The sequence below is a fragment of the Helianthus annuus genome, chromosome 16 (assembly GCF_002127325.2).
Source record: "Helianthus annuus cultivar XRQ/B chromosome 16, HanXRQr2.0-SUNRISE, whole genome shotgun sequence".
In the NCBI taxonomy this organism is placed as follows: Eukaryota; Viridiplantae; Streptophyta; class Magnoliopsida; order Asterales; family Asteraceae; genus Helianthus; species Helianthus annuus.
The window spans coordinates 21,978,426-21,990,520 of record NC_035448.2 but is presented as its reverse complement, the minus strand read 5'-3'; the positions used below and the strand labels follow the sequence as shown (position 1 = coordinate 21,990,520).

Here is a 12,095-nt window from a genome sequence, read left to right as displayed (position 1 = left end):
AGCTGGGCAGTGGCAGCCCACTCAGAAGTCTGCTTCTGCTTCTCAAAAGCAGCTTTGTCCTTCTCCAGCTGCTCCGCACCCGCACGGGCAGCCTGGACCAGCTTTTCCGCTTCTGCCCGCATACGAGCAGCATCCTCCTCGCGGCGGCCCAGCACCTTATAATCTTCCAAAATGGCATTAGCCACAATGGAAGTCCCCAAGAGCATCGATGAAAGCTGGTTAATACGCAGCTCTCGGGGTGCGGCACGGGCGCGCTCAACTTCAAAGGGGGTCCCCAGACCACCCAAAATCTCCTTACAGGCCGCAGGATCATTCGAAATATCATCCCCCTGCATAACAGTCCAGGGGGGTCGGTGATACATAGTACTGCGACCCTGGGAGTATGTGCGGTAATAATACTCCAACTCAGACTCCCCAGGCTGAATTGGAGGCCCATCAAAACCCGCACCACCGGCACCAACACCGGTAACCTTCGCCCCAGCAGCAGAGCTCTGTGGCTCAGTATCAGTCTTCTGCGCCTCCGCATCAGACTTTCCTTTCCCAGCATCAGAAAACCGCAGATCCAAATTATCCCCATCAGGGGGACTAATAAGATTGTTGGATGAATCCACGGTATCAAAAATCTGGGTTGCCACATTCTCTGCGGTACCCTTTGTCCGCACAGTCGACTCCGACACCACCTTGGCAGGGGGTGTCGACGGCACCTCCGTTGCACCCGCACCCGTGGCACGCGGGGGGGACTCCGGAGCATCGAAGATAGAAAAATCTTCATCTTGAGGCTCTGCAAAAAAGTCAAATAGCTATCAAAACTAGTTACACAACAGTTAAGACTAGATAGCCTACACTTACCAACGACAACCGCAGGTTTTTTCTGCGTCGGAGCAGACCTTTTGGTTACTAGTCTCCGACGTTTGGTTTCAACACCACCAGCAGCTTTCTGCTCTGGCCTCCTCTTCTCACCAATCACAGGGGGACCCGCAGCTGTCCCTCCCGCAACCGCCTCTTCTGCCTGCTTCTTTGCAGCACCAGAACGTGACTCCGCGGCTATACCCAAACCCTTAAGGGTATCAGATACTATCACATAATCCTTGTGTCGACGAAAAGAGGAATGAGAGATACCTGCTGCCTGCGGCACCAGATGAGGCACAGTAGTGACCTCCTTTATCTTCTTTTGGCGAAAGCGCACGCCCTTCACAGTTTGCCTCTTTGGCACACCTTTCGCTTCGGGGTCCCCCAAGGCCCCAAGATCACCTGCATGGAATCAATACGTCAATAAACCAACATTATCAACACAAGTGACAAAGCTTGGATATTATACCTTTGCCTGACGGCAACTCAACTGCCAGCGCAGCCTCAGTAGGCACCCGGAAGTTGCTACGGATGATAGTATTGTGATCCTCTTCACCATCCGCACAAACCACGGTCTCAACCGTACCCAGGAAATCCGGGGCAAACATCCTCCATGCAGGAGCATTTTCTGATAGCAAACACAAATATCAGTAACGCACACAAAAATAAGGAACGTAAACAGATAAAAAGTACGTACCACCGCTCTTCTCCCGCACCACGGGTTTCGAGTTCTTGCTCCTCCTCAGCATCATACGCAACAGCCATAGTTGCGTATTGGTCAGCTTCACGGTCTCAATGGTCTGCAACTGAGGAAACCATTCCACTGATTTCGAGCTAGGGACCGCAATGGTCTCCGCGATGATCGTCTCGGTCACGTTCCGAAACGTCATATCTGCAACAATGGCAGCAGCTTTGATGTAGAAGAATTTCTTCTTCCACATCGTCATCCCCTTGGGGGGAGTCATCAGCTTGGGGGTACCGTCTCGTTGACGGAAAGAAAAGAACCCCATGGACACTGTCATCTGATAGAACCGTCGGAAATCTCCGACGGTAGGCTCTATACCAAGAGCACGGAAGGTGAACTCAAAATTTCGAATCCGAATCATACCAAACGGACTCACCTGAGAAATGTGGACCTTGTACCACTCCAAGACATCCACGACAAACACCGTCAACGGTAACCGGAGATTACAGTCACCAAAAAAGTCGGTCCACATGGTCACATAACCTGCCGGAGCGTTGGCACCAGTATCACCCTCCGATGGATATTGAGCCCCATATTCAGGGGGCATTTGGACAGTAAGCATAAGATTGTCAAAAGACTTCTTGGTCCACCTTAACGCCGGTAAACCAACACCGGCAGCCCCCTCGTCTTCTTCCTCAGCCACTATCGGCTGTTCAGGGTTTTCACCCTCCACATTGTGTGGATTCGATGGTTCAGCCATAAAAAATATTCAAGAAACAAAAGATGGTGAACGGAAACACCCGCAACCTCACCGGAATTTCAGAAAAAATAGTCGGAGAAGACAGAACAGTTTCTTTCTCAAACGGCAAATTTTTTTTGAATTTTCGAACAAGTGAGGGGAAACCACGAACGGTTTCCCCTTATATACCCATCGCAATTAATACGGAGGGAGAAAACAAATGATCACGTTCAAAAAGAGCGAATCATAAGACACCACGTGTCGAGCGCCGTTTCCGCTGACGGTTATCACGCGCGCGTGGCCGCCCACGCGCCTGACACAAGAGACGTTTACACTCTTCGCTACAGTGCATTTAATGCCTCGGGCAGTGCAAACGTCCTTTCATTTCAGCACATGCCAGGAAGATCTCACCAACTTCCACCAACTCACACGTGCGTCCAGCCACGTATGCAACAAAAAGCGACTACATTATCCAATTATAAGCGGCATGCGGTTTCTCTGGTATACCGCACCATAACCCATACCGCATGTCGTTTTTTAACATACCCCTAAAAATAGGTAAAAACATATATCTTTACACTATAAGGGGGTATAATACCTATCCGCACTACCCACGAGCACACGTGGAATATGCGGACTTCCCACACACGCGCCCGTTCAGGTGTGTCAGATGCTCAGAACCAGCGCTGGCCGTTGGACTGAACCGCATCTCAGACATAGGGGAACTGCATTGCCTTCATTTTCTTCAAGCTTCAAATCCCTCCTGCCCGGTTCACAACCGCAGAGGGTACATGAACACCTTCTTTAACAAAAGGAAGGAAGGGTATGCACACGAACGCACATCAGCAACCCTGTCTCCTGAACCTTCAAGAGCTACATCCGACCCACACCCACTTCGAGCAAATGTGGTAATACAAAACCGCAGACACTCACGAGGAGCTACGGACATAACCATAGCTTCCGCAGAGTGGTTGCTACGGAAGAGCCAAGCTCACTCCACATCACCGAACACATGCTACTGCATGGCAAACTCGGTATTGGAGCGGGAAGGTAAGTGGCTCCAAAACGAACGCAGAACAGCGCTCTAAATAAACTCTCGTCGAATAACAAGCGTCCGAACAGCGGTAACAAGTCTGCTTATGACTTTGTTAACCCGATTATGGGCCGCATAGAATAAACAATGGTGGGCATACCCTTGCCTATGACCATGTTTATTTACCCATAGTAGGAATATACATTGTTCGACCAAACATGGCCAACAATGACGCAACGAGGTAACCGCAAAGAACGTGCGGTTACTAGAGAGCTATGACGATAAACACGAAAACCCCACAAAAAAGGGATCGTCGTCTCATAACTCAATACTGAACATAGAGCTCGAGCAAAGCACTTGCAAGCATCAACAACTTTTGATCCCAGTCTCAAAGATTGGTCCAAAAGTTTTCTTTTCTTCTTCATACACCAATTCAACAATTGGTATGAAGAAAAGCCCACCTTTAAAGGATGGGAAACCTCCACACACCTTCGAAACACCATCTCAGAGGTTGGTTCGAAGTTTGTGCAGCATTACTAACAAGGTCTCTAAGAGACCTTCGGCACAACAACAGGTGGCAGACCACCTGGTGACATAAATCGGCTGAGAATCTCGCATCAGACGAGATTCCTTCACCGATACGGAAGAGGCGTCAGATGACCCTTCCGGACCTCCAGCTTCATTTACATACAGAAAAGACCACACATGGTCTAGGATCTTCTCCAGACTCCAAACTACCTTCCAAACACCATAGTCCAGTACTCCTCCCACATACACCTTGTATGTGGCAGCAACACTAGACTGGGGGACTTGAAGGGGTATGGTCCCAGATCTCGCGTCAGCATCGACCGCGAATGACCATTACCCTTATCAAAACCCCCACTAGCTAACAACCCACTTGTGCCCATGCGGTAACGCATCAACACAAGGGTTGAATCCAATCTATCTAGTAGCAAAGGAGGACTTACATGGAACAGGAGAACGGTAGAGTGATGCGACATAGCATCACATCTGGTATACGAAAACGGAAGTATTCACAGCGACGCGGCATCGCACCACGTCCAGTGAACACTTCTATCAATACAGGAAAGCCTTACCTTAGGCATAGAAGAAGATGAACGTAGTGGTACGGCTGACACCGCACCATACGGACATTTTCGTCACGACAAGGGATGCAGGCAAGACGACGATGCGGCTAGCACCGCATCTCGCGTATTCCTTGATCACAAGTAAGAGACGCGGTAACTTCAGATGTTACCGCACGTAGCGATGCGGCTTGCACCGCATCCTATGTACTCAAGCAAGTGGTACTGACACCACAGTGCAAGTGGCACCAATGACAGTTACCTGTCAGAGCTACGTAAGCAATGGACTGACGTGGCGTAACCTCCATAACCGACGAGCCTGACACACCTGAAAAGGGGCAACACGTCGTCAGTCCATCCATCATCATCCTCCTCCACTCCTCGGCTATAAATACCAACCCCAAACCAGGTTTGAGGTATCTTCTCACAACTCTCTCACTACTACTACTATCTTACTTTGCTTCCCAAGCAAACTACTGATTCTCACGCCGGAGAGTGGTAACAAGGAGCACCCCCCACCCCATCCTCCTTGTTACGAGTCACGGCTTGTTTCCTTGTGCAGGAGATCAACCACCGGTGATCCAGCCAGCGATCCTCGAGAGGAAGGGATTAACCCTTCTTGACGAGACCAGTGAGTTAACCCTGCCCGGTTAACCATTGTTTCATCATTTCCAACGAATATACTATTGATATACTTTTCGAAAAAAATTAACTGGGTTTTTATGGCGTTTTTCTGAACTGGGTGTTTTATGGCGTTTTAGACTATGTATTTTCATGGCGTTTTTCTGAACTAGGTTTTTTATGGCGTTTTAGACTATGTATTTTCATGGCGTTTTTCTGAACTAGGTATTTTCATGGCGTTTTTTCTGAACTAGTTGTTTTTATGGCGTTTTAACTTGCTATTTTAATGGCGTTTTTTTAATTGGGTGTTTTTATGGCGTTTTATTTGAACACTCTGTTCATGTGAGTGAGTTTTTTTTGACAATATTACTGCTTAGTTTAATTTAACATCAATGTCATATGTCAACACCAAAATCGCTCTCACCGTTCTCACACTTTTCACCGTTTTCTCTAAATCCTGATCCTATATTAAAAAATTATAGAGTGTAAACAGTGTCCCTAAAATACACAGATGAACAATAACATTTTCTCTCTTCCTAAAACCACAAACACAATGTATGATAAAAGAGATATGAATGCTCTTAGAGGCCAGTGGTTAAGAGAACGTAAAACCACATGTTTGGTAAAAGAACGTAAACATAACGTGGGAGATATCGAGCTTAGTCATGGTCTAGTAACATCATTCAAAATATAAATAAAAAAATTATTTAGCATATTTGGAAGGTGTCATACTATTTAAGAAGATATTTATTAACTTATACAACTATTTTCTTAAACTTATATAATATTCATACATAAACAAATATGAGAATAGCCTCAAAGTTCACCAAAATATAAATAAAAAAATATTATGCATATTTGGAATCTTCAATAATTAAATTTCATATGCATTTCGAGAAACACTTTAGAAAAATATTACGTCACTACAAAGGACACGTGTTCACCTGTTACACAACTACTTTCACCCAACCCACACAATGCAACAACACACCTTTTCACACCCCCACAACAACACACGTTATATATACGACCCTTCACCTTCTCCCTCACTTTCGATATCATTCATTCCTTCAATTCATTCACCCACATTCATTAAACCACTCTCTACAAAAATGACGAAACAAAATTCCGGCAACTCCACTCTTCTCCGGCGACAAAAACTCGCCGTACTCCTCCACAGCTCCGACCCAAACATTATGATCACAACCAAACATCAACAAGACAACAACGATGGTAGTTTCGACCACCGTCAAAGCAACGCTTCATTACCAAGCCCCAACAGATCTTCATCTTCATCTTCATCTCCGGTTCATTATTTTATGTCACCGGTTAATCATATAACCTCACCATATACCAAATCTCCTTGGAGTATTCCATACCCTAACAATATTAATGCTGTTAATAATAATAATACAGGCCTGATTGGGTCTTTGGTACGTGAAGAAGGACACATTTATTCGTTAGCGTGTTCTGGTGATTTGTTATATACGGGTTCGGATTCGAAGAATATTCGGGTTTGGAAGAATTTGGTTGAGTTTTCGGGTTTCAAATCGAGTAGTGGATTGGTGAAAGCAATTGTTGTATCTGGTGACCGGATATTTACCGGTCACCAGGATGGTAAAATACGGGTTTGGAAGTATTTTGATAGTAAGAGGAAAGCTTATAAACGGGTTGGTAGTTTACCAACCACGAAAGATTATATAAAGAGCTCGATGAATCCGAATAACTACATTGAAGTAAGGCGGCGTCGTAATGTGCCATGGATTAGGCATTACGACGCCGTTGCGTGCATGAGTTTGGATGAACAACAAGGGTTGTTGTATTCGGGGTCATGGGATAAGTCGATGAAAGTCTGGAGACTTTCTGATTCCAAATGTTTGGAATCAGTAAACGCCCATGACGACGCTATTAACAGCGTCGTTGTGGGGTTTGACGGACTGGTTTTCACCGGGTCCGCCGATGGGACGGTGAAAGTGTGGAGGAGAGAGTTGGTCGGTAAAACGACCAAACACCTCCTCGTTTACACACTTTTGGATCAGGACAGCGCGGTGACGTCCGTGGTGGTGAACATGAACACCACGGACGCCATAGTGTACGCTGGGTCCTCAGACGGGTTGGTAAACTTTTGGGAAAGGGGGAAGCAAACGCTGTCCCATGGCGGCGTTTTGCGGGGGCATAAACTCGCGGTTCTTTGTCTAGCAACCGCGGGTAGTTTGTTGTTTAGTGGGTCCGCGGATAAGAGTATTTGCGTGTGGCGGAGAGAGGGTGGCGGGATTCACACGTGTTTGTCGGTTTTATACGGACACACCGGACCGGTGAAGTGTCTAGCGGTTCAAGGACGGTTTGAAGAACAAGAAGATGATGATGATTATCGGAAAGATCAAGAATGGGTGGTTTATAGTGGCAGTTTGGATAATTCGGTTAAGCTCTGGCGCGTGTCGGAACAACCATAGATAAGCAATGCTAAATGGTGGTTATGACGTTTGGAAATACAAGGAGGTGACGGAACGCGCCGCCGTATGGTGGTGGGGGTGGTGTTTTGCTTGTTGGTATGTGTCAAGTTTTGTGTTTCCGCAAATTGAATGGGTCACATTACTCAGTGCAAGTACAAGAACGTGTTTGAAAATGTTTTGTTTTTTAATTTATTTAAATGTAAATGTAAATGGATCGAGAATTGGAGATCATGGTTTCTCTCTCAAAATATATAAAAACGAAAAAATGTAATATGTATGTAAATTTATATATGGTAAATGTAATTGGATGGCTTGGGTTTATACATGTTATCAGTGGATGGCTTGGGTTTATATATGTTATCAGTGGTAGACTTAGAATTTTTTTTTTAATGGAGTCTATTTTTTTAGGTGTTCAAAATTTTCATAACAAAACATTAAAATTTTCGGGTCGGTTCTTGTTCGGGTCAGAGGAAGGTTTGAATTAAATTAAAAAAAAGAACAAGTTATACAAAGATTGATCCCATGACCCCTTGTTGGTAAAGAGTGAGATTTACCACTACACTAACTTTCCTTTTCTTTTTATGGTGTCCACCTAATAGTATGTATGGGGTTCTTACAAAATTTCATATACTGGTTCTACTAATTTTTTAAAAAAACATTGGGGTTCGGAAACCTCGACTCACTCTACAAAGGTCCGCCCCTGCATGTTATTATGTTAACATATAAGATGAATTGACTGTACAGATAGATATGGTGGGTTTCATCGTTTCGACTCCATTTGGATTCGAGATGCTAGAAACCGTCCAACCCAACAACAAGATTCGATCCAAAGTTTTGTTACAACAAACATAATTTGTCGATAGTAAGTTACCCGTTGACAAAAAGTAGTTTATTTAATTTTTAGCTTTTTGATTGTATTTATTTGAACAAACGTATGTGTCTAATTGTTTTGCCTGTGTATGAAAGTCTTGCTTTAAAAGAAAACAAATATTCAAATTAGTTACAATTTGTTGAGGGGAAGAAACAAGATTAATTTAAAATTTGTACCAAGTTACTATAAAGACCTATGTTAAATAAAAAGAACGGAAGGAAGCAATCCCACGTTCTAGGCTTCTAGCCGTTGGCTATGTCACTAAATAATAGATCTGAGTGCACCTTTTTCCCCAAACTAAATATTTTCCTTGATAGTTGGCTATTAGTTATTCAACTACTTTTTTGATGGTAGAGCCGGGGGCGCGGGGGGGGGGGGGGGGGGGGTAGGGGATCAAGAGTTCGAACTAGTGTCATAACATTGTCGCCATTCTTTAGGGTAGACAGGTTGGTTAAGCTAGTAGCTTTACTAGTGCAAGGGTTGAGTTTGTTTGAGGAGGTTGTTGACATTGTGATTGGTGAGTGAGTTTTGATTGGTTGGGGCATTCAACTTTTTTAAAATTGAAGATAAAATAAAATAGTTTATGGTATGGGTAGGTGTCGCCAGCGTTTACTAGCTACTAGGTACTTTAAGCGAAATTTGATACGGCGTGTGTTGTCGGGGTTAAAGATTCATACCCTTGAGTGCCCCTTCCTAAGAGCTCTAAGGGGACTAGGGGTGGAATCACTAGTGATGGATTCCATCACTCCCACTATCCAATCAACTAATGCCATGTCATCAATCCAATTTCCATCACTAGTGATAGAAATTGACTAGGGGTGGAATCACTAGTGATGGAATTCCATCACTCCCTCCCAATTTTTTTAATTTTCATTTTAAATTTAGAAAATAAAAATAAAACACTAAATTAAAAATTTAGAAAATAAAAATAAAACACTAAATTAAAAATTTCGCTAGAATACAACTTAATAACCGCATTGCAAAAAAATTGCAAACACTCACGTGAAGTTCTTTCAGACATAGCTAGGTATTCATCATATTGATCGGGTGGGTTACCCGTCGCTAGTTGGCGAATGGCGGACGTGCATTTTTGAATCGGCGTGAAACTTGGTTTGCCCCTCGCATCGTAACCTTCTTGAAACCATCCCTCGCTTGCCTCGATGTCTCCAACAATCTTTAAAAATAATTCTTTGGGTAAACGAAAACGATCTCTAAACGTTTCGGAATTGTATAGCGGGTTTTCCACAAAATAATCGTTCATCAAAACTTCGTTGGCACGTATACGATCACGGCCGACCATCTTCTTCTTTGGGCGGGACGACTCGGCATCAAGCTCGTTATACACCGACACAAAATACTTTAGTGTGTCGTTGTCGGAAGACGACTCGGAATCGCTAGACATCGGAAACGTCGAATCGGTAGGGAATTCCATTTGAGAAAGATATAAAAAATTGGGTGAAATGGGTTTAAAAGATATAGATAAAATTGGGTGAAATTGGGTGAAATTGGGTGAAATGGATGAAATGTGGATATATATATATAGATAAAATGGATAAATTTTTTTTTTTTTTTAAAAAGTAACCGTTGAACCAACCAACGGTAATATAACGTTCCATTTTTCGATTGTACAACGCGTTATACAATGCACGCGTTAAAAAAAAAACGCGTTTTGTTGATGGTGGCGGCGGTGTACAAAACGCCCATCACGCGTTTTGGGGCTTCATCACGGGACCGCCCCGGGTTCCCTAATGGTAACAAGTAATGATTAACAAAAAAGTATTTTGATCCATGGTCTATTGTTGCATAATTATGATGTAAAAACATGTTGGAGTTGAACTCAAATAATATAAAAGATATTTCCTTCACTGATATAAACAGCCATGGACCCTACTGGACCGGATTCGAAAGTTCTTATTTTTATTGCCTTTGCCACTCTACCAAATGGTGGGATGAGTCACATATTAAACAAAAGAGAAAACAATTCTTTATACAAATAAAAATCCAAAATATTAGGAACATAAAAATATTACATTAAAAGCTTGCAAATACTTCTAAATATTTGAAGTTCATACTTAAATAGTTTGGGTGGTGAGGATTCACATAAAACTCAAAGTCGTATAATACTTGATCTTTTTGGACGGTGAGGATTTCAATAGAACTCCTAAAGATAAACTTTCAGTAACATGCTTTTGTTGGTGTTATGAAATCATGTTTTTAGATTAGTAACTAGAAAACTACTTAGAATCCTTATCTAGTGTAATGTTTAGCATAAGTATGTAAAAAGTTGATTGTGTGTTGATCTTCTAAGTTCTACAAATCATTTTTCTACATTAGTATTCCAAGTTTTACATGAAATCTACAAGCTCTTAAATTTTAAGATTATTAAGCTTAATGTATTTTGGTAATCATATTTACACAGTGTTTCTAATCTTTAATCTTTTTGTTTTTATAAAAATTAGCTGAAAAGACGACCACTCGTATCCAAAATTACTTGGTGTGACCCATTTCCGATCCTCACCATAAAACTTTCTATTTTTTAAGGTTCTGAAATAACGATAAAATCAATCTAAAAACAACTATAAAATAATGCACTTCGGGTTTATGGTGAATCAATTTCAAAAATACATATCTCGTGGTGGTAGTTGTATAAGTCGACACATGTTGCGACTTATCTATAACTAATTGCATCAACTAATACCCTTCAAACAAGATTAGCTTTTGCTCCTAGAGTATAAACTGTTGTGAACCAACAAGCATTATGGTTCAAAACCAGTGTGCCGAGCAAACTCGTTTCCAAGCACATGGCTCTTAGATAGAAGGTTACAGGTTTAAACCCCAACCCTGGGCAAGGGAACAGATTTAGAAATTCACAAGATTTGTCAAAATTTCTTACAAAGGAATGAAAACAGGTCAGCTTACCTCTCTTCCTATGTAACGATTGATTAACATCTCACTCCAGGTAAGCTCTTCCTGTCATGTACAAATGGATAATGATAAATAGATATAACAAGGGCTTTTCATTACACAAAAGTTGCATGATATAGCTTATCAAATAAAGTCTGTTTTACATCAATAGAAAACCATAAAATTAAATACTGATACCGGTACCGATGTTGATCAGTCGATACCGGCTTGCTTCGTCACCATACTGCTATTTCAAGTACAACTCCATCTTCAATAAAATTTAAATCAGAATGTTGAGAAAAAAATTAAACGCACCCGGTATTTCGTTTTTGTATAAAAACGAAACTAACGAATGAAATTTACAAGAGAAAAATAAAACTATAGGCCTAAATTTCACACCCCCAAAATACCACAAGCGGAGACCCCCGCGAGGCGTATGACGTATCAGAATCCAGCCACTAATCACATTGAATCCATAGTAATGTAATAAATTCAAAATCTTATTCAACGCGTCTCCCACGAGATGATCAATCGGTTTAGACAAAAATTCTATTTCTTTCTCCATTTGCCTCGCTTCTTGTAGCGCGACAATTTTTTTGTTTTCGGTGTTCCTTTCTTGCATTGTCTCCAAACGCCTATGACCGATGTCTCGAATGTCTTGTAAGCGTCGGTTCATCTGTTCGAAATCTTCCTTCATTTCAAAATTAGCCGAAGATGACTCCGCCTTTCCCCCTTTTTTCCCGCTTCTTCTACCAGGCGGTCGGGCCGACTCCACATCCTCGTCGTCGTCCAAATTAATGTTTAAGTCGACGTTACGAGCATCGGTAGTGGGTGTCTCCGGATCAACGGAGGATG

The 12,095-nt window shown here is 42.6% G+C and overlaps 1 protein-coding gene across 1 annotated transcript; it reads left to right on the top strand.

The window, feature by feature from the left end:
- Positions 1–6,053: 6,053 nt before the first annotated feature.
- Positions 6,054–7,786, top strand: LOC110916748 (protein JINGUBANG). The gene has a single exon (XM_022161428.2). It carries the CDS (start codon positions 6,125–6,127, stop codon positions 7,463–7,465), a length of 1,341 nt encoding a protein of 446 aa, XP_022017120.2. The 5' UTR covers positions 6,054–6,124; the 3' UTR covers positions 7,466–7,786.
- Positions 7,787–12,095: the final 4,309 nt, after the last annotated feature.

Coding starts and splice junctions, on each gene's coding strand:
- LOC110916748 (XM_022161428.2), top strand. CDS start 6,125: ATGACGAAACAAAATTCCGGCAACTCCACTCTTCTCCGGCGACAAAAA.